At 49.7% G+C, this 23307-nt stretch overlaps 1 protein-coding gene across 1 annotated transcript in view; it reads left to right on the forward strand.

Moving 5' to 3' along the window:
• Positions 1–23307, forward strand: part of edar (ectodysplasin A receptor) — a 136144-nt gene that overhangs the window by 106437 nt on the left and 6400 nt on the right. Inside the window, exons 6-10 of the mRNA XM_038819029.1 lie at positions 6456–6542; positions 9286–9414; positions 9520–9594; positions 21336–21411; positions 22255–22411. Coding sequence (XP_038674957.1) covers positions 6456–6542; positions 9286–9414; positions 9520–9594; positions 21336–21411; positions 22255–22411 — 524 coding nt within the window. The remainder of the gene's footprint in view (positions 1–6455; positions 6543–9285; positions 9415–9519; positions 9595–21335; positions 21412–22254; positions 22412–23307) is intronic.

Below are 23307 nucleotides of genomic sequence, written 5' to 3' on the forward strand. Positions count from 1 at the left end.
AAGAAGAGCCCCCATCTAGCATCCTTTCCGCCACCGTAATACTGTCCTTGACTAGCAGCGCCACACCTCCCCCTCTTTTGCCCCCTTCTCTGAGCTTACTAAAACACCTAAACCCCGGAACCTGCAACAACCATTCCTGTCCCTGCTCTATCCATGTCTCTGAAATGGCCACAACATCGAAGTCCCAGGTACCAACCCATGCTGCCAGTTCCCCAACCTTATTTCGTATACTCCTGGCATTGAAGTAGACACACTTCAAACCACCTACCTGAACACTGGCACCCTCCTGCGAAGTCAAATCTGTGCTCCTGACCTCTATACTCTCAATCTCCCGTACCCCAAAACTACAATCCAGGTTCCCATGCCCCTGCTGAATTAGTTTAAACCCCCCCAAAGAGCACTAACAAATCTCCCCCCCAGGATATTGGTGCCCCTCTGGTTCAGATGTAGACCATCCTGTCTATAGAGGTCCCACCTTCCCCAGAAAGAGCCCCAGTTATCCAGAAATCTGAATCCCTCCCGCCTGCACCATCCCTGTAGCCACGTGTTTAATTGCTCTCTCTCCCTATTCCTCATCTCACTATCACGTGGCACGGGCAACAACCCAGAGATAACAACTCTGTTTGTTCTCGCTCTGAGCTTCCATCCTAGCTCCCTAAAGGCCTGCCTGACATCCTTGTCCCCTTTCCTACCTATGTCGTTAGTGCCAATGTGGACTACGACTTGGGGCTGCTCCCCCTCCCCCTTAAGGACCCGGAAAACACGATCCGAGACATCACGTACCCTTGCACCTGGGAGGCAACATACCAAACGTGAGTCTCTCTCGCTCCCACAAAATCTCCTATCTGTGCCCCTGACTATTGAGTCCCCAATTACTAATGTTCTACTCCTTTCCCCCCTTCCCTTCTGAGCAACAGGGACAGACTCCGTGCCAGAGGCCCGTACCCCATGGCTTACCCCTGGTAAGTCGTCCCCCCCACAAGTATCCAAAACGGTATACTTGTTACTCAGGGGAACGACCGCAGGGGGTCCCTGCACTGACTGCTTCTTCCCAGTCCCTCTTACAGTTACCCACCTATCTCCAGTCTTTGGTGTAACTACTTCCCTGAAGCTCCTATCTATGACCCCCTCTGCCTCCCGAATGATCCGAAGTTCATCCAGCTCAAGCTCCAGGTCCCTAACACGGTTTTTGAGGAGCTGGAGTTGGGTGCACTTCCCACAGATGAAATCAGCAGGGACACTGACGGCGTCCCTCACCTCAAACATTCTGCAGGAGGAGCATTGTACTGCCTTCCCTGACATCACCTCTAGATTTAAAAAAAAACAAGAAAAAGAAAGAAGAGCTTACCTGATATTACCTCAAACCCTGCTCCCGCTGAAAGGTAAGCAAATTTAAAGGCACTCACTCACCTTCACGACAGGCCCCTGCTCCCACTTCCCAACCACCGTAGGGTGGGAAACACTCACGAAGTGTTTCGGGTTTAACTGTCACTTGCCAACAGCCTCTCCACAAACCACCTTCAACTTAGGCTGACCGCACTGCACGTATGCAAATTCCCCCAGAACAGCTGATCAGTAGCTCTGCTCTGCTGCCCTCTGCTGGATGATTGCCTTCACTCAAACTCCTCGGGTCTACTTCGCAGATTCACCTTCAACTTAGGCTGACCGCACTGCACGTATGCAAATTCCCCCAGAACAGCTGATCAGTAGCTCTGCTCTGCTGCCCTCTGCTGGATGATTGCCTTCACTCAAACTCCTCGGGTCTACTTCGCAGATTCACCTTCAACTTAGGCTGACCGCACTGCACGTATGCAAATTCCCCCAGAACAGCTGATCAGTAGCTCTGCTCTGCTGCCCTCTGCTGGATGAATACGTCCATTTGCTTCCAAATGGGAGTAGATCCTGTCTCGAAGAATTCTCTCCAGTAATTTCCCTACCACTGACGTAAGGCTCACCAGCCTGTAGTTCCCTGGATTATCCTTGCTACCCTTCTTAAACTAAGGAACAACATTGGCTATTCTCCAGTCCTCGGGGACATCACCTGAAGACAGTGAGGATCCAAAGATTTCTGTCAAGGCCTCAGTAATTTCCTCTCTAGCCTCCTTTAGTATTCTGGTGTAGATCCCATCAGGCGCTGGGGATTTATCTACCTTAATATTTTTCAAGACGCCCAGCACCTCATCTTTTTGGATCTCAATGTGACCCAGGCTATCTACACAATCTTCTCCAGACTCAACATCCACCAATTCCTTCTCTTTGGTGAATACTGATGCAAAGTGTTCATTTAGTACCTTGCCCATTTCCTCTGGCTCCACACATAGATTCTCTTGCCTGTCCTTCAGTGGGCTAACCCTTTCCCTGGCTACCCTCTTGCTTTTTATGTACGTGTAAAAAGCCTTGGGATTTTCCTTAACACTATTTGCCAATGATTTTTCGTGACCCCTTTTAGCCCTCCTGACTCCTTGCTTAAGTTCCTTCCTAATTTCCTTATATTCCACACAGGCTTTGCCTGACAAATGCCTCCTTTTTCTTTTTGACGAGGCCTACAATATCTCTCATTATCCAAGGTTCCCGAAATTTGCCGTATTTGTCCGTCTTCCGCACATGAACATGCCGGTCCTGAATTCCTTTCAACTGACATTTGAAAGTCTCCCACGTGTCAGATGTTGATTTACCCTCAAACATCCTCCCCCAATCTAGGTTCTTCAGTTCCCGCCTAATATTGTTATAGTTAGCCTTCCCCCAATTTAGCACATTCACCCTAGGACCACTCTTATCCTTGTCCACCAGCACTTTAAAACTTACTGAATTGTGGTCACTGTTCCCAAAATGCTCCCCTACTGAAACTTCTACCACCTGGCCGGGCTCATTCCCCAATACCAGGTCCAGTACAGCCTCTTCCCTAGTTGGACTATCTACATATTGTTTTAAGAAGCCCTCCTGGATGCTCCTTACAAACTCTGCCCCGTCCAGGCCCCTAGCACTAAGTGAGTCCAAGTCAATATTGGGGAAGTTGAAGTCTCCCATCACAACAACCCTGTTGCTTTTACTCCTTTCTAAAATCTGTCTACCTATCTGCTCCTCTAGCTCCCGCTGGCTGTTGGGAGGACTGTAGTAAACCCCCAACATTGTGACTGCACCCTTCTTATTCCTGATCTCTACCCATATAGCCTCGCTGCCCTCTGAGGTGTCCTCCCATAGTACAGGTGTGATATTCTCCCTAACCAGTAGCGCAACCGCCACCCCTTTTACAACCCCTCTACCCCCCTGAAACATCTAAATCCTGGAACGTTTTGCTGCCAATCCTGTCCTTCCCTCAACCAGGTCTCTGTAATGGCAACAACATCATAGTTCCAAGTACTAATCCAAGCTCTAAGTTCATCTGCCTTACCCGTAATACTTCTTGCATTAAAACATATGCACTTCAGGCCAACAGACCCGCTGTTTTCAGCAACATCTCCCTGTCTGCTCTTCTTCAGAGTCGTACTGGCCCTATTCCCTAGTTCTCCTTCAATGTTTTCACCTTCTGACCTATTGCTCCAGTGTCCACCCCCCTGCCATACTGGTTTAAACCCTCCCGTGTGACACTAGCAAACTTCGCGGCCTGGATATTTACGCCTCAGTTTAGATGCAACTCGTCCTTCTTATACAGGTCACACCTGCCCCAGATAACGGAAACCCTCCCTCCTACACCAGATGTTTAGCCATGTGTTTAGCTGCTCTGTCTTCCTATTTCTAGCCTCACTGGCACGTGGCACAGGGAGTAATCCCAAGGTTACAACCCTAGAGGTTTTTAACTTTCTGCCTAGCTCCCCGAACTCCTGCTGCAGGACCTCATGCCCCTTCCTGCCTCTGTTGTTAGTACCAATATGTACAACGACCTTTGCCTCTTTGCCCTCCCCCTTCAGGATGCCCGCTATCCGTTCGGAGGCATCCTGGACCCTGGCACCAGGGAGGCAACATACCATCCTGGAGTCTCTTTCACGTCCACAGAAGCACCTATCTGTGCCACTGACTATAGAGTCCCCTATGACTATTGCTCTTCTGCGCTTTGATCATCCCAGCTGAACATCAGAGCCAGCCGTGGTGCCACTGCTCTGGCTGCTGCTGTTTTCCCCTGATAGGCTATTCCCCCCAACAGTATCCAAAGCGGTATACCTGTTTGAGAGGGGGACAACCACAGGGGAGTCCTGCACTAACTGCCTGCCCCTTCTGGTGGTCACCCATTTCTCTGCCTGCACCTTTGGTGTGACCACGTCTCTATAACTCCTACCTATGACGCTTTCCGCCACCTGCATGCTCCTAAGTGCATCCAACTGCTGCTCCAACCAAACCACGCGGTCTGTGAGGAGCTGCCATTGGTTACACTTGCTGCAGATGTAGTCGACCGGAACGCTGGAAGCGTCACAGATCTGCCACATCTCACAGTTGGAGCACTGCTCCTCTATCAGAAACTGAACTGAACTGGATTAGCCATATAAAGTGTAGTGTAGCAAGAAGAGCAGATCAGAGGCTAGGAATTCTGCAACGTGTAACTCACCTCCTGACTCCCCAAAGTCTATCCACCATCTAAAAGGCACAAGTCAGGAGAATGATGGAATACTCTCTACTAGCCAGGATGAGAGCTTCTCCAACAATGCTCAAGAAATCAACATAATCCAAGACAATGCAGCCTGTTTGATTAGCACCTCATTTCCCCAACTTAAATATTCACTCTCTCCATCACTGACGTACAGTAGCAAGTGTGTACCATCTACAAGCTGCTCTGTAGGAACGCTACAAGGTTCCTGATACAGCACCTTCCAAACCCGTGACCTCTGTCATCCAGAAGGACAAGGGCAGTAAACATGTGGGAACACCACCATCTGCAGGTACCACTCCAAGCCACTCACCATACTGACATGGAAATATATCACTAATCCTTCACTGTCGCTGGGTTAAAATCCTGGAACTCCCTCCCGAACAGCACTGTGGGTACACCTACAATTCGGGGACTGCAGCAGTTCAAAAAGCTCACCACCACTTTCTCAAGAGCAAGTAGGAATGGGCAATGAATGCTGGCCCAGCTGGCAACATCCACATGCCCTGAATGAATTACTAATTTGTTAAAAATGAAATGCAGAGAGAAATATCAGAAAAGCTATTTGATGACAAATTAGTCTCTTTACATTCGAAGCAAAATTTTTTAATTACCTCAATGTTAAATTTTAACTAGTGTATAGTAATCTGCATGATATTTGAATGTTTAAGTAGAGAATATTTTATATTCTGAAATACGGAACCAACCTATCATTAGTTCTTCTCTATTGAGTATAGTTGTATGTACGTTGCACTTTCCAATACCTTCCATTTTAATTCAATTAATGTTTTAATAATTATTATTCTAATTAATTCTGGAATCTACCAATTTAGATATAATTCTTGTCCAAAAATACGAGGGCGGCACTGTGGCTAGCATTCCTGCCTTACAGCGCCAAGGACCCAGGTTCAATTCCAACTTTAGGTGACTGGCTGTGTGGAGTTTATACATTCTCCCAGTGTCTGCGTGAGTTTCCTCCAAGTACTCCGGTTTCCTCCCACAGTCCAAAGATGTGGAGGTTAAATGGATTGGCCATGCTAAATTGTCCTTAGTGTCCAAAAGATTAGGTGGGGTTCCAGGGTTAAGAAAGGGCATGGGCCTAGGTAGGGTGCTCTTTCAGAGGGTCGGTTCAGACTCGATGGGCCAAATAGCCTCCTTTTGCACTGCAGGGATTCTATGATTATTTAAAGTTTGTTTTTAATAAATTGACAATGCAGACTCTTATTGTATTTTTTCAGCGTCAGGCTCAGACTAAAAATTGGCGGGCATCTCCAGTTGCAGAGACCAGTTTTCTTTCCAGATCTTGAACCTCTTTGAAGAAAAAAAATGAGTGAGTTTGGTTTACACCGTCACTCTGGAGGGTGGGGTCTGATAGAGCCGACACCCAGCTCCATGGAGATCAGGATGCCATCTTCAAAGGGGAACCCCGATCATCACTGAAATTTTACTCCACCCCCTCCCACCACAGACAATCATCAGGATTTACTCCACCCCCCCCCCCCCACCCCCTCCACCCACTGTGGAGGTATTACCAGTATCCCTGTCCCAACCTGTCAGTGGCAGCTCCTCCCCCACCCCCCAAACCTGCAAGTTCCTTCCTCACTGCCCACTCTCCCCCTCCACCAGACATAAACAAGAACCACCCCCTCTCCCACAGGACTGCCCCGGCACTGTCCTTTGACACAGGTGGGTACTGCAAAATCTTTGGATTTTCCATCCACATCTCTGATCTCTCTGATGGCGATGGCAAACTGAAAACCACTCTGCTGTTTTCCAGATGTGTTCAACTGTTAAAAATGTTTGTTGCAAAATAGATATGAAATAATTGCATGATTGACTTAAATTAAAAGTTTACAATTGTATTATTGTTTCATAGGCTTGGGCATTACTTCATCTTCAAGTATTTCAAGCAGTGTCTCAGCTATCAATGCAAACTCCCCAATTCTACAAGAAACGCACAAAGGTATGTGATCTTAAGGATGTTTCAGTATCTCATAAACTAACAACTCTGAGCTTGAAACCTTTTATACTGCTCCTCAATTCCAGGAAGATCTCGCAGGGCACTTTATAATGAAAGGAAAAGGGATTCAGTGCACTTGTGGAAGGGCTGGAGAATAATGCTGCTGATTGGGGAACTGAGGAAGGTTTTTAGTTCTCAACACTCAGCATTGAAGAAATCCACCTGACAAAACGTTTGCACTGTCCTCCTGGGAGTCTCCTGTTACCATTGAGTTCAGGATAGAGCAGTTGCTTCAGGAGTCTTGTGTCAAGCATACGAATGACTTGCAGAGCTGATTCTTGAGCGATCAGTGCCTTGATGCTGGGCCAGGTGGCATGGGAAAGGTCGCACCTCTTGGACTGATTTTCTTGCCACCGGATTCGGAGGATCTTGTGAAGACACCACTCGTGCTTCTTCTCCATCCCAGTTAAAATATCTGGTGTAGGTTGTCCAAGTCTCTGAAGCATATAGAAAAGGGGGGATCACTGCTGCCCGGTAAAACACCAGTCCTCAAATACTCTTCTTTAATCAGCCAAAGGTTTAATTGGCACAATGAAGGTAATGATAAATTTTGTCATCTATGTTTGCCTTCATCAAGAGGAGACTCCCATGATACAGAAAATGGTCCACATTTTCCAGCATCTCGTTGTTGATCTCAATCAACGGGAGGAGATATTTTGCTATAGAAATTGGTTGGAAACAGACCTTAGTTTTCTGGGTGTTTGGTAAAAGGGCTATTTTCTCATGTAGTTTGGCGAAAGAGTTGACAATAGCTTGGAACTCAGTTTCTAAATGAGTGCATACCCAAGCACCATCTGCACACTGAAGTTCCATGACTAAGGTTAGAGTGGTTTTGGATTGAAGGTTGAACAATCGCCCTGTCTGTTCCGTTCTGTGCATTATCTCCAAGCCTGTGAGTAATTTGTTGAAGGTGGGGGGCAGTATTACAGTGAGGAAGACGGAGAAGAGGGCTGGTCCAATGACGCAGTCATGTTTGATCCCAGTCTTCATTGAAATGGTGTTTGTGGGTGGTTCCATTGGTGGGGATCACAGCTTGCATGTCATGGAGTAGGTGGAGGATGGTGATAAATCTCTGAGGGCAGCCACATTTGAAGAGGATACTCCATCACCTTTGTGGTTTACAGAATCAGAGACTTTTGTGAGGTCGAGAAAGGCCATGTAATGTAGATGGTGCTGTTCCTTGCACTTTTCCTTAATTTGCCACAGGTGAAAATAATGGGTGTGATTTAACGGACTTGTCGTGCCCAACTTGGTGTTGGGCCTCTCAGGAGATTTGCAACGCTTGAAACAGCCACGAGATTTAACGGAGTGTCGCAAGATGTCACGATTTGGATCTTGCCCTCACTGGGCCTGATTCAAATCTGCATATATAAATTAGCCACTAGGCTAATTTAAATATCCATTCTCAGGATTTGCCCGGCGCCTGGAACCTAACAGCCATGCCTGGGAGACCTCACCAGTGCGCCATTTAGTACTTTTCTCCACAAATGTGGGCCAGTCATAATGGCACCGGGAGGGGAGGGTTTCCCAGGCCATTAGAGACCCCCGGGCGGTCAGGGACAGAGCATGGTGGCACTCAGACACCGTGGCACTGCTAGGTTAGCAGGGCCACTGCAGATTTGCAGAAGCAAGGTGCCAGGTTGGCGCTGCCAGGTATCAGGCTCGGGGGGGGGGGTTACCATGTTGGGGGGGGGGGGGTGAGTGGGTGTTTCCGGGGTCTCCCAGAGGTTGGTGGGGAAGAAGAGGTAAAAAACAGGGGGAACTGAAAGCGGGGGAGGGGGAGGGAAGATGAGGCAGTCAGACAAAATGGCGCCCTGCTCTGCGAGGAGCCTTTCCTGCTGGGCTTACCAGCATGGACCCTTCTTCCCAGATGAGGAATATGGGGCGGGATTCTCCGACCCCGAGAATCACCGGGTGTGGGGGGGGGGGGGGGGGGGGGGGGAGGGGTGCGATTCACACGACGCCGGTCCGCCGATTCTCCGGTGACCGCCGGCACGGTCGGCGCGGCAGCGATCGAGCAGCTCCCCCTGCCGATTCTCCGAACGCGATGAGCCGAGCGGCCGCTGAGATAGGCTGAGTCCCGCCGGCGCCATTCACGTGTGGTGATACCCGGTGGATCCGACCCGGGGGGGGGGGGGGGGGTGGGCAGGGGGTCTCCACCGTGGCCTGGCCCGTGATCAGGGCCTACTGATCGGCGGGCAGGCTTCTCCTGGTGGGGGCCTATTTGCCTCCACCCTGGGCCACTGTAACTCTCTGCCATGTTGCATCAGGGCCAGAGCGGAGAAAACAATTAACGCGCATGCGCAGACCTGCGTCGCCCGTTTAACGCCGGTATCGGCAGCTGGAGCTGCGTGAGTCACTCCAGTGCCGTGCTGGCCCCCTGTGAGGTGCAGCATCGCTGATCCTGGGGGCCTGTTGACGCCATCGTAAAACGTGATGGCGTTTACGACAGCGTCAACACTTAGCCTCAGAATCAGAGAATCCCACCCATGAGGGTTTACAGCTGTGCCAGGCACGTACTTCCACCATTAACTGCTACAGAAAACATGGTACACACTATAAATTAGATAACTCTGACTTCAATGCTCTCAACTTTCTATTTCTTACCTTGCACATTTGTAACTTCACAATTTATAAGGATAATTCAGTTATCTATATTTTTTTCTTTAATTTTGTCTTTGTTTAGTAGACCATGCTGGACAAGGACACATGGGCACTGCTTTAATAATTGCCATGTCTACCATATTTATAATGGCCATAGCCATTGTTTTAATTGTTCTTTTCTACATTTTAAAGACAAAGTCTTCTACCCAGGGTGAGTATAGTCATGTTCGGTACGATATTGTACTCGGGGAAACAGCCTTTTTGTTAAATATTGTTTTTATTTTGACAAAAGTTAAGTAAATCATTCTTGTATTAGCCTGTTGCAGTGGTCAATCTGTAAAACACATTGAAGCTCAGATCAACAACCAAGAAGATAAGAAGGAAGTACAAGGTAAAAATGTGTTCATTATTTACATTAAGACTTGTTCTAAAAGCATTCAATCCTGCCTAGAATAAAAATACTCTCAAGTCAAGACATGAATTTATTTCACAACTTAATACCCCCTGGATTTAACAAGCTTGGAGTTGTAATGACCGAAAACTGATTTTGACACTTCAAAGGAAAGTTTTGAATGGTTTTGATTTCCTAGATGTGTTTCTGGCAATGCTCCCAATGGTATACTCCTAGACTATCTGTAAAATCTGGGTTTTTCCACTCTTTGAAAGTAAACACCAATTCATGTCAGTATGAATGTTGGGCATTTTCTGGCCGTTCATGCTGCCGGGATTGTACGGTCCTGCCCGCGATGCACCCCTGCCATGGGTTTCAGGACAGCGAGAAGTGCATGACAACAGTGGAACCAGGAGATCCCGCCACTGGTCACTGGCGAGCTGACTCAGGCTGCTACAGAACACACGTATTTTAAAGCATTACTCGTCATGTTTTTCTTCTATATTATTTTGTTGCTTTCTTTTATGGCATTTCCTTACACCATCTTCTTTGAGGTAGGTCGGAGGTGTGTGATTCTGTTCTCTAACCTACAAGTCATTAGAATGTGTACGGGAGTAATGGCCCACTCATTTTCCTTCACTGTATGCAGCCTTTTGGTATCTCCCTACAGCATTACGATTGAGCCCAGGAACTCCCCATGTGTCACCTTTTGAATGCAAACTTGCATCCCTTCAGTAGTGGCACAGTATGTTGGAACAAATCTCCTGCCATGTTGCACCCAGCGCAAAACCCGCTATGTCAGGAGAATTGCAGGACAGCCCCGAAATAAGATTTACACCTACACAAATCAGTTTCCTATTCTCCCATCCGCTTCAACTGATGTGATCAGGACCGTGCTCAGAATGCGCAAGAACTCATTTGCATTCATTCCAATTTCATTAGCGAGATTAAAGTTGGATGCAGCGACCTCCATCACCCGGGTCCCCCCAAGCGGGAAGTCACCCGAGGGTGAATCACTACTGGTCCCTAAAAGCGGGGACAAGTTGCTATGGACACAGAGGGGAGCAAGGGGATGGGTACCCTCTGTATGCTTACCTCCATGATGCTGGGGGTGTCCTTCAAGGGAGGTGGGGGTCGAGGGTGGGGGCTTGGGATGGACTGGAGGGGCTCAGGTCGGGGGTCCACCCTAGGATGGGTTCATGTGGAAAGTCTTCCCATTGTAGCTTTGAAAATCTTGAAACTCTCTTTCAGTATTTAATTTCAAAGATCTGGCAAATGAAGGTGAAAGTCTTCCCTTTGAAATGTTGGAAATCTTTGAGGTGCCTTTTTCATATTCAATTTAATTCCCCTTTAATGTTTTCAAGTCTCTGACTTGTTTAGAAAGCTACAAGCTTACTGCATTGTTTGCATTCAATTTCATAGTCCATTATCTTTTACAAGCCTCTTGATTGACAGATCCTGGCCATTTCAAAGAAGTGATTATGCTGTGTTAGTTTTTGTTGCTCCTCGCTGTCTAAAAACTCTGAACTTTTTGAGCTGGCATCTCCTTTATAAAAAACATTTTTTATTAAAGTTTTCATTTTGTAAAACACAAAATAAACAATCTATACAAACAACATATTATTTATTTAAGAAAAAATTCCAACCCACTGACTGCGACCAATTCTGCCCGCCATCTGCGGGCCCAGGCGCAGGACCCACCCAAGACCCACCCAACACCGCCACTAAGACGAGACAAAGAAAAACCCTTAGCCTCTCTCCCCACCCCCTCCCACAAGCTTTCCTCCCCCCCCATAAACTTGAAAAAAGCTTTCCAGAGCAACGATTCCTTCCTCTCTTCACCCTCTCCCCCAAAAAACAAATAAGCTAGGCTCACTGAAGCCTCAGCCCCTCCCTCCACCTCATTCCCGTTCACGAGCTAAAACTTTATAGCTAGCAAAGGTAAACTCCCCTCCCCCCACCACCCAGGGTGAATGCTCAAACAACAAAGAAAAATGCCACTCCCCAGCCCATCCCAGCTACAGAAGAGTAACCAAAACCCAACACCTCTACAATATTTCAACTCTCCACAGGGGCCATATTTTTTCATTCTTCATATTCCCCATACTGTTAGCCCCCGACAACTGTAGCGCCCTCCATCCCAAAGATACAACAGATACCAACTACACCACAGCTCAAACCAACCACTCCCAACCGTCTCCATTAAAGTCTCAATTGAATCCATTCAATCAAGTCCAAGTCCATGCTCCTTGTAAAAAGTCTCCGTCTCCTCCGACATAATGAAAAAAATAATCTTTCGACTGAAAAGTCACTATCAGCCTTGCAGGGTGCGCCAGTCCAAACCTGACTCCCCTCCTGAATTGAGCTGACTTTGCCTTACTAAAAGCCACATGCTGTTTCCGCAACTCTGCTCTAACATCCTGGTATATCCTGATGATGCTTCCTTCCCACCTCAATTTCCGTTTACTTTGGCTCATTGCAGAAACCGCTCCTTCTCCTGGAAGCTGTGGAATCCAATAATCACCGCCTATGGCAGATCAGCACAGTAGCATAGTGGTTAGCACAGTTGCTGTGATGATATGATCTGCATACTCGTCTGCCATTGGGCCAGAACGTCGGCTTACCATTGGCCCTGGTCGGTCATGTGCCTCTCGACCGATTGGCCGAGAGGCTGAGTTAACCACGCCTCTATCAACGAGGTATAAATGCTCAGAAGCCTGACGATCGTTCCTTTCCACTGTAGACGATCGCCAGGCTGTGTTCTAGTTAATTAAAGCCTGACATTGGTAAATCACTCGCCTCGCGTGCAATCGATGGTGCATCAATTTAATTAACTACAACTTTGAAGATGGAGTTCCGCATCAAGCCCGAATGCCTCCGCATCAGCCCGCAAACTCCGAACTCTACAGAACTTTTCAAACTCTGGCTGACTTGCCTCGAAGGGTTCCTGGCATCTACAACCACCCCCCCCCACCGGGGCACAGAAGCTGCACGTCCTCCACTCCAGCGTGGGTATTGCCGCTTACTCAATAATCGAAGACGAAACAGATTATGATGAAGCTATACGGAAGCTAAAAGGACAATTCCTCAAACCGATCAACAGGGTATTCGCTCCACATCTGCTGGCCACCAGAAAGCAGGTCCCCGGTGAGTCTCTAGACCAATACGCCCGGGCCCTCTGTGCCCTGGGGAGAGGTTGCGCCTGTGAAGCGGTGTCCGCTACAGAGCACATGGAGCTACTCGTCAGAGACGCTTACGTGGCTGGGATGCTGTCCCCCGTGATCCGCCAGCGGATGCTGGAAAGAGACGAACTCAGTTTAACGGAGACACTGACTCTCTCCGTCTCCCTGGAGGTCGCAGATCAAAGCGCTCGCACCTATGACCCTGGCCAGGCCGCCTCCTGGCACGCTTCCCACCAGCTACCCACCGCTCCCGGCCTCCCTCAGGCTTGTGCCGCGGGGCGCCCCGATAAATCCGCGGGGCCCCGCTGCTACTTTTGTGGGTACGCTAAGCACCCTCGCTCGCGCTGCCCAGCCCGCTCCGCCCTCTGTAAGAGCTGCGGGAAGAAGGGCCACTACTCCACGGTCTGCCAGGCCAAAACGCTGGCTGCAGCGCTTCTGGAAGCTGCACAGCACTCTCCCCCCCTCCCCCAGGCCTCTGCAAACGGCCTGTGTGCCTCCCTCTCTCCCCCAGGGCCGCCCCAGCTGCTCCCAACTCGCGCCCCGCCGGCCGACATGCGCACCTCCCCGGCCCCTCCAGGCCTCTGCCTGCCCGTCGCGCATGTTTCTCCCCCCCGCCCCCGGGCCCCGGCGCCCGACCGGCTCGCCTCTCCGGGCCCCCCTGGTCCCTGCCTGCCCGCAGCGGCCCTGCTTCCCTCGCTCCCGGACCCCGGCTCCCCCCACCCCCGGGCCCCGGCGTCCGACCGGCTCGCCTCTCCGGGCCCCCCGGTCCCTGCCTGCCCGCAGCGCGACTCGGCTCCCCCCCGCCCCCGGCCCCCCGCACCCGGCCCGCGCGCCTTACCTCCGCCCACAGCTGATGCACCTAGCCGGCGTCCTGGAGCCGGCTTCCGCATCCCCACAGCTGATGCACCTAGCCGGCGTCCTGGAGCCGGCTTCCGCATCCCCACAGCTGATGCACCTAGCCGGCGTCCTGGAGCCGGCTTGTGCATCCCCACAGCTGATGCACCTAGCCGGCGTCCTGGAGCCGGCTTCCGCATCCCCACAGCTGATGCCGGTCACTCACCTCTTGGAGCCGGCCTGCGCGCCTCTCCGCTCACAGTGCCGGCAACGCTAGCTCCGCCTCCAGCGGCCACGAGGGCTTCCTGGGCGCCGCCATCTTGGGGCCCCTACCCCACGTGCGGGTCCTGGGCGCCGCCATCTTGGGGAACAGACCTCACCTGGGGATCCTGGCCACCGGCTTCCACATCTGCCACGCAAGGTCCCTCCAGCATGGAATCGGACAGCGACGACGGATTTTCTCCACGGCTCGCGGCCGTTCACCCCACATATGGATCCTGGCCACCGACTTCCACATCTGCCACGCAAGGTCCCTCCAGCATGGAATCGGACAGCGACGACGAATTTTCTCCACGGCTCGCGGCCGTTCAACTCGACCAGTCTCATCCACGCACGCTCGCCAAAACGACTACGCTGATCCACCTCAACGGCCACAAGACGGACTGCCTGCTGGACTCCGGGAGCACGGAAAGCTTCGTTCACCCTGACACGGTAAGACGCTGCGCGCTCCCTGTCCATCCCGTAACACGCAAAATCGGTTTAGCCTCAGGTTCGCACTCCGTCCACATCACCGGGTGCTGCATCGCGGACCTCACGGTCCAAGGGAAGGTTTTTAAAAATTATAAATTCCTTGTCCTCCCTGACCTTTGCGCACCGGCACTCCTAGGACTGGACTTCCAGTGCAACCTGCAGAGCTTGACTTTTCAATTCAGCGGCCCTATACCCCCCCTCACTGTCTGCAGCCTCGCGTCCCTCAAAGTAGACCCTCCCTCCCTGTTTGCTAACCTCACCCCCGATTGCAAACCCGTCGCCACACGGAGCAGACCGTACAGCGCCCAGGACCGATCCTTCATCAGGTCCGAGGTCCAGAGGTTGCTGACGGAAGGGGTCATCGAGGCCAGCAACAGTCCCTGGCGAGCCCAAGTGCTGGTGGTCCGGACGGGGGAGAAAAACCGGATGGTCATCGATTATAGCCAAACCATCAATCGGTTTACGCAACTGGACGCGTATCCTCTCCCCCGTATCTCTACCATGGTAAACGAGATCGCGAGATACAAGGTCTTCTCAACTGTGGACCTTAAGTCCGCTTACCACCAGCTCCCCATCCGCGCGAGTGACCGACTGTACACCGCGTTCGAGGCTGACGGGCGCCTCTACCACTTCCTTAGGGTTCCGTTTGGCGTCACGAATGGGGTCTCGGTCTTCCAAAGGGAGATGGACCGAATGGTCGACAAGTACGGATTACAGGCTACCTTCCCGTACCTTGATAATGTCACCATCTGCGGCCACGACCAGCAGGACCATGACGCCAACCTCCAGAAATTCCTCCAAACCGCAAAACTCCTTAACCTCACGTACAATAAGGATAAATGCGTGTTTAGCACCGACCGCCTAGCCATCCTCGGCTACGTAGTGCGTAACGGAGTGATAGGCCCCGACCCCGAACGCATGCGTCCCCTGATGGAACTCCCTCTCCCCAATACCCCCAAATCCCTCAAACGCTGCCTAGGGTTTTTCGCATACTACGCCCAATGGGTTCCCAACTACGCGGACAAGGCCCGTCCCCTCATGCAAACCACGACCTTCCTGCCGTCGACGGAGGCCTGCCAGGCCTTTAGCCGCATCAAAGCGGACATCGCAAAGGCCACGATGCGTGCCATCGACGAGGCCCTCCCCTTCCAGGTCGAGAGCGACGCTTCAGAAGTAGCTCTGGCGGCCACCCTGAACCAAGCGGGCAGACCCGTGGCCTTCTTCTCCAGAACTCTCCAGGCTTCCGAACTCCGCCACCCATCTGTGGAAAAGGAAGCCCAGGCCATAGTCAAAGCCGTGCGACATTGGAGGCACTATTTGGCCGGCAGGAGGTTTACCCTCCTCACAGACCAACGGTCAGTAGCCTTCATGTTTGATAATGCACAAAGGGGCAAGATCAAAAATGACAAGATTTTACGGTGGCGGATCGAGTTGTCCACGTACAACTATGATATCTTGTATCGTCCTGGGAAGCTCAATGAGCCTCCTGATGCCCTGTCCCGCGGTACCTGCGTCAGCACGCAGATAGACCGCCTCCGCTCCCTCCACGCAGACCTCTGCCATCCAGGGGTGACCCGCCTACACCACTTCATTAAGGCCCGCAACCTGCCCTACTCTATCGAGGAAGTCAGGACAGTAACCCGTGACTGCCACATCTGCGCCGAGAGCAAACCGCACTTCTACCGCCCCGAGCGCGCACACCTGATCAAAGCATCCCGCCCCTTTGAACGTCTCAGCATTGACTTCAAGGGGCCCCTTCCCTCTAACAACCGCAACATTTACTTCCTGGCGGTTATCGACGAACACTCCCGCTTCCCCTTCGCCATTCCCTGTCCCGACATGACCACATCGACCGTCATTAAGGCCCTACTCTCCATCTTCTCACTGTTCGGCTACCCCGCGTACATTCACAGCGATCGGGGGTCCTCATTTATGAGCGACGAGCTGCGTCAATTCCTGCTTGACAGGGGCATCGCCTCTAGCAGGACGACCAGCTATAACCCCCGGGGTAACGGACAGGTCGAGCGGGAGAATGGTACCATCTGGAAGACCATACTATTAGCCCTCCGGTCTAGAAATCTCCCTATTTCCCGATGGCAAGAGGTGATCCCCGATGCCCTGCACTCTATCCGCTCACTCCTCTGTACTGCAACTAATCAGACACCTCATGAGCGTCTTCTTGTTTTCCCCAGGAAGTCGTCCTCCGGATCCCCTCTCCCGACGTGGCTGGTCACCCCCGGGCCCATCTTGCTCCGGAAGCATGTGCGGGTGCACAAGTCCGACCCGTTGGTGGAGCATGTCCAGTTACTCCACGCTAACCCGCAGTATGCGTATGTGGAGTACCCCGACGGTCGGCAGGACACGGTCTCCCTCCGGGACCTGGCACCCGCCGGCATGCAGCCCCCCCCCCACCACAGACCCCCCCTCCCCTTTTTCACCCCAGCACCCCACTCAGCTTCCCCATCCGTCATCCATGGCGTCTCCGTGGCCAGCTCAGGTGACGGAGACTACTCGAGGTCTATCGCTCCCGGACTCCAGGACATCAGCAGGACCATCAGCCGATCCGACGACACCTCCTCCACTACGGCGCTCGGCCAGGACGTCAAGGACCACCAAACGACTGATCGAATCCATCTAGAGTTCTACGGTCCCATGGACTTCCTTTTGTAAATATTGTTATGTCTGGGCCAGTGGCAAGCCCCCAAATTCGACAAGGGTACAGAGAGAAAATTATTCTCCCGACGGCTACTCATATCATCAGTTCTTCCCCCCCCCACCCCGGGTCTCGTTCACCCCCCCCCCCCCCCCCCCCCCCCCCGCCTTCCTTCTCCGTAAGGGGTGAATGTGATGATATGATCTGCATACTCGTCTGCCATTGGGCCAGAACGTCGGCTTACCATTGGCCCTGGTCGGTCATGTGCCTCTCGACCGATTGGCCGAGAGGCTGAGTTAACCACGCCTCTATCAACGAGGTATAAATGCTCAGAAGCCTGACGATCGTTCCTTTCCACTGTAGACGATCGCCAGGCTGTGTTCTAGTTAATTAAAGCCTGACATTGGTAAATCACTCGCCTCGCGTGCAATCGATGGTGCATCAGTTGCTTCACAGCTCCATGGTCCCAGGTTCGATTCCTGGCTTGGGTCACTGTCTGTGAGGAGTCTGCACGTTCTCCCCGTGTGTGCGTGGGTTTCCTCCGGGTGCTCCGGTTTCCTCCCACAGTCCAAAGATGTGCAAGTTAGATGGATTGGCCATGCTACATTGCCCTTAGTATCCAGAATGTTTGGATGGGGTTACTGGGTTAGGGAGATACGTTGGAAGTGTGAGCTTAAATGGGGTGCTCTATCCAAGGTCTGGTGCATATTTGATGGGCCAATTGGCCTCCTTCTGCCCTGTAAATTCTGTGATTCTATGATAGATAGTGGAAATCCAGTCACAGAGCCAGGGACTGCATGAGGGGGTGTCAGCAACCATCCAGCGCCTGCAGGTGCAATTGGAGGAGTCTAGCCACCTGCAGGAGCAGGTGGAGGTGCTGACCATGCATACCATCCAGGCCAACACCGCATGGTGCACGAGCAACTCCTGTTCATGCAGCCTTAGTCCATCCCCCAGGGCTGCGTCAACGAGGATGAAGACCCCCAATCCTGTTTGGATTCCGAAGTCCATGGTCTACAGGGGGTGAAAATGAGACATGTTAGCATGGCACATACCCCCGTGCCCAAGCAGGACCACCGGGCTACACGGTGGCCCGGTCTGCACTGCTGCCCCTGCCCTGCATGTCCCCCTCCATTCCTCCCCCATCCCCACACCCACCATGGAGGCCTCTGGTACTGGTGCCCGTCCCTGCTGCCAGGGGTACCATTGGGTGGCACTGCCCATGCCAGCGGTACGTTCCGCGGATCCTATCCGGCGCCCTCCTGTTGGGGGTTACTGTGGACTTGGGTGGGTCACGTGCTTCCCTGCCAGCGTGTGGTGGCTGGCAGCCGGTTTGGGGGTGGGGTGAATTGCGGGTGTGGTGGGTTGGAGGGTGGGGGCTGGGGTGCGGGGTGGTGGGTAGAGGTGAGGGATGAAGTGCGGGGTTGGTGCATCCGTATGGCCGTTGTCACTCTGCACAACCACACGCTACAGTCGGCAGTCAGTGGGGTGCGCAGCAAGATGGCTGCCTTGCAGGCCGCGGCAATGGCGGTCCATGCCTGGATGCCCGGTCCCCGGGGGGGGATGGTCACCCCGACCCCACGGCCCATCCCCTAGTCACTCCCTGCTGCAACCCCCAGGCCTGGCAGAGCCCCTCCCCCCCACCCCCGCAGCCAGCCCTGCTCTTACCGTAAGATTTAGTTCAAAGTAAAGGATATGTGTGCATTTCACTTCCTGGAGTTGATCCCTTGATTCATTGCCAAGTTCAGATTGACACCTGGAAAGGGAAAGACAACACCACTGAGATCACCAGATCTTTGTGGGCAATTTTTATTGAGGACAGCGACAAATGCCATCATTTTACACTTGCTATGAAATTCATATTACACACTACACTGGGATTTTCAATCTCATTGGTTCTAGGGCCCCATCCAGAATTACAAAACCTTCAAGGACTCCGTGTAACACAAGTAGCTTTTCTGTACAAAAATTTGTTGTACCCGTAAACGAAAATCAGAATTAACATGTATGTTTCACTTAATGTGAATCCTTTGCTGGTGCTAATAAATAACTCTGTCAGACTTTGAGGTATCTTTGATAAGTATTGGTGCATTGCATGGTCAATGATCATCTGGTCTGGTCAGCACGGTGGCGCAGTGGGTTAGCCCTGCTGCCTCATGGCGCCAAGGTCCCAGGTTCGATCTCGGCTCTGGGTCAATGTCCGTGTGGAGTTTGTACATTCTCCCCGCGTTGCGTGGGTTTCGCCCCAGGCTAGGTGGATTGGCCACGCTAAATTGCCCCTTAATTGGAAAAAATTAATTGGGTACTCTAAAAAAAAATGTTTAATGTTCATCCGGTCTCAATACCTACATTTTCATCAATAAAATCCAGCTTCACATAGCTAGGCTGTACTAAAAGACACAAATATGCTTTCATTGCTGAAGACGAAATGTGCTGTATTCTTTAAAATAGGCATAGAACATACAGTGCAGAAGGAGGCCATTCGGCCAATCGGGTCTGCACCGACCCACTTAAGCCCTCACTTCCACCCTATCGCCGTAACCCAATAACCCCTCCTAACCTTTTTGGTCACTAAGGGCAATTTATCATGGTCAATCCAGCTAACCTGCACGTCTTTGGACTGTGGGAGGAAATCAGAACACCAGGAGGAAACCCACGCAGACACGGGGAGAACATGCAGACTCCACACATACAGTGATCCAGCGGGGAATCAAACCTGGGACTCTAGCGCTGTGAAGCCACAGTGGTATCCACTTGTGCTACCGTGCTGCATAGCTAGAGCGCACCCAATCTCCAGCACCTGAAGCTCTCCCCATCTTCAGCCCCAGGAAGTCCTCACTGTCAATATAGTCCGAGGGGCGCACCTGTCACAAATAGGTATGTGTAGAACCATGTGATACCGAATACTAGAATGAGTGTCTTCGACTCTATGTTCAAATATTAAACTGAGCTTTTGGTGAACGTTTGGAACCAAATGCAATCGATTTACCCTCTTGCATAACTCACGCTCCTAACCCCTTCTAAGATGCGTCAACTTCTAAGATTGTCCCCTTTTTTGAGTCATAGTATTATAAAATACATGTCTCTCCTCACAGTGTCTGTTTAAGAGACTTAAACACATGCTTTTCGTCTTCCTGCAAGACACCTTCCTTAGCAACTCTCTCAGTGATGATGCTTTATTGACCAAGTTGGGTATGTATGATGCTAAGAAATTGAAAAATCTGAAGCATCACTGCAAGTCATCTTTGTCCGAGGGAGTAGATGTGTCTCATACGTCTTCTAGTTTGCTTAGCCAGGACAGAACTGACCCACATTTAGCTGGCATTTCTTGCTTTTGAAGTTGAATCTTCCACGAAAGGCTGCTGCCACCAGTAAGTGTAGATTTCAGTAATGCACTTCTTTGGTTTCACCCATCATTGCAATATCATCGGCGATACATTCGCATCCAGGGATTTGTTTCTGTAACTCTGTCCAACCGATCCTGACCGATGGACAAACCAAAAGGCAATCTCTGGAAGCTGTATCTTCCGAATAGTGTTCTGAAAGTAGCAATTTCTTGAGGTCCCTCTGCCAAGTGAACCGACCAATATCCTGTTTGTTGTCCAACTTGGAGAAAAGCCTTGCTCCTGTGAATTTGAGATTCAATTCCTCTAATGTTAGAATCTTGTCTGGTCACCTCTTCTGTGCAATATTTCAAGATCTTGCGTCTAAGCATATCTTGATTGTCTCATCTTTTCTCAGCATGACCATGTTGAAACTGCTCCTGTCAGTATGCTGATGCACATGATGGATAATGCTGTTATGCTCCATGTAATCCAACTCACTCTTTAGCTCCTCTTGTATTTGTAAACTGCACTTTGTAGAAGAGTCAGAATGATGGAATTGCATCTTCTCTGAGGTGTAGTATAGCATCACGGTAGCATAGTGGTTAGCACAGTTGCTTCACAGCTCCAGGGTCCTAGGTTTGATTCTCGGCTTGGGTCACGTCTGTGCGGAGTCTGCACATTCTCCCTGTGTGTGTGTGGGTTTCCTCCAGGTGCTCCAGTTTCCTCCCAGAGTTCAAAGATGTGCAGGTTAGGTGGATTGGACTTGCTAAAACTTTGCCCAATTGCATTGATTCAAGGCAGATTTTAATTTTTGTGATATCGAAATGCATTTGAGCAAAAGAACCACTTCTCAAAACTAACACAATATCAGTTGTAATTTGTGCCCATATTGCCGATTGTACCCAAAATAAAATTTTTGCCCCTTCATTATTTAATCATTCACATTCATGCGTTACCTTTTAGATCATGCATCAACTTTTGTTTTGTTTTTAACAGAAAATGTTGTAATATTCTCTGAGAAAGATGAATTTGACAATAAACTAAAGGCAGTTCCGCCTAAGACTGAGAAAAAGTAAGTCAATTTGCACTGATTTCTGTGCTTTGTATATTTTTTGGTCGCCTAAGGGCTATAATATTAACAATAAGCATACAAATCTTGCAAACCAATATGAATTTAATAATAGATATTGCCATTGAGAAAGTTGCTTGAAAATAGTAGAAAACATTTTTGTTGCATACCCACCTGAATTTGTAATGATTCACAACTCTGGGATTCAATAATAGAGAAAAAAACCTCCAGGTTGTAATGTTTTTCCTCAATACAAAATCCCCATTCTGTCAGACAGAAACATTTGCCAGATGTACAATTCAGTCCAAGATACCACTTTTGAAATTTAAAATAGATGTGTGTCCATCTTCATTCTATAACTTTTTCCAGTGTCTCTACCTGGAAAGCAAAAAAGCACCAGTCTACAATGGTCACCAGCAGCCCTTTAATGGCTTCTGGTACCCAAACAATGTGACCTGATGCTTCTGGCACATCATGAGATGTACTTTAGAAATTGTGAAAATATTTTGGACTCCCATTAATCAGGGAGATCAGACATAAGTTAAGGATGAGAAAAGGCCATTTGACATATTTAGGCACAGTACACTGGTGCACTAAATCTGCCATCATAGAACCAAAATCTGTTTTGAGGAACTCCCAATATTTTAGCTGTTGCTTTCCTTCTTCTATTACTGTTTGAGTAAATATCAAGGTTTCTTAAAATATTTAGCTCATTATCCTTAAGTGGCGTTTAACTTGTAATAGAGATGCAGATTGAAGAATATTTTACGGTGCATAGATAAATCTTGATGTAGATTGTTTATTTTTCATTAATATTTCCTGTTGACAACATGTCTTCTTTCCCAGTGAAAATGATGCTTCCTCAGAAAATGAACAACTTTTAAGTCGGAGTATGGACAGTGATGAAGAAGCTGCTTTGGAAAAACGTGGAATGTCTGATTTATGCCTCTTATCACTTGTTCCTTTAACAAGAGATAAATCAGCAAACAGCAAAGCAACTGGGGTAAGGCCTTCTGTATGTAATAAAATGTAGGTGGGATCTGGGAAGATTATGCATTGCTCCAGAGATATGCATTTGTAAAGGTAAAGGACAGTTTCAGGAATTGAAGGCGACGCTGTAAAGGCAGACCAACTGGCTTACAATAACTCATCAACTATAAGATAGCATTTTATTCCTATTCCCAGTCATAAAGTTTACACCAAGCGAGGATCAAGGTGACAAATTTATTGTTGGGAAAGGAACTTTTTTCTACTTTTTGCATCCCATGCCAGCTTCAGGAGTTCTCCGGTCAGGTGCAACATGGGTTACACGTTTAGGGCTGGTTTAGCTCAGTGGGCTAGACAGCTGGTTTGTAATGCCGAACAAGGCCAGCAGCGCGGGTTCAATTCCCGTACCAGCTTACCCAAACAGGCGCCAAATTGTGGCGACTAGGGGCTTTTCATAGTTACTTCATACCTGTGACAGTAAAAGGTTATTATTATTATGTTATCCTTATCTATCCCAACAACACAACATAAGCTAATCTATACTCTATCTAAAAGAATATTTCCATTCTCCACACTAGCTGGACATTTTCTTCTTGAATACAATTGCAAATTCATGCACAAAACCACATAAGTGGTTTAATAAATAAATATGAAAACTAAAGGCTTCATTCATATAATTTGACCCTGCGGCACTGAGTTCACAATGTCATTAAAAGGATTTTTCTTTGCCTTTTTATATTAGCAATTTATGTTTCTGCGCAGTGGCATAAAGTAGAATCTGTGGTGTAGACAGATCATATTAAAATACTAACATGTAGAAGTTTGCATTTCTAGGATTATACTTAATGTAAAAACAAATTAACTTTTTATTCATTCATCCTCGAGCAATGGCAAATCAGTGGCAAGACCGGC

Source organism: Scyliorhinus canicula, chromosome 14 (genome assembly GCF_902713615.1).
Source record: "Scyliorhinus canicula chromosome 14, sScyCan1.1, whole genome shotgun sequence".
NCBI lineage: Eukaryota > Metazoa > Chordata > Chondrichthyes > Carcharhiniformes > Scyliorhinidae > Scyliorhinus > Scyliorhinus canicula.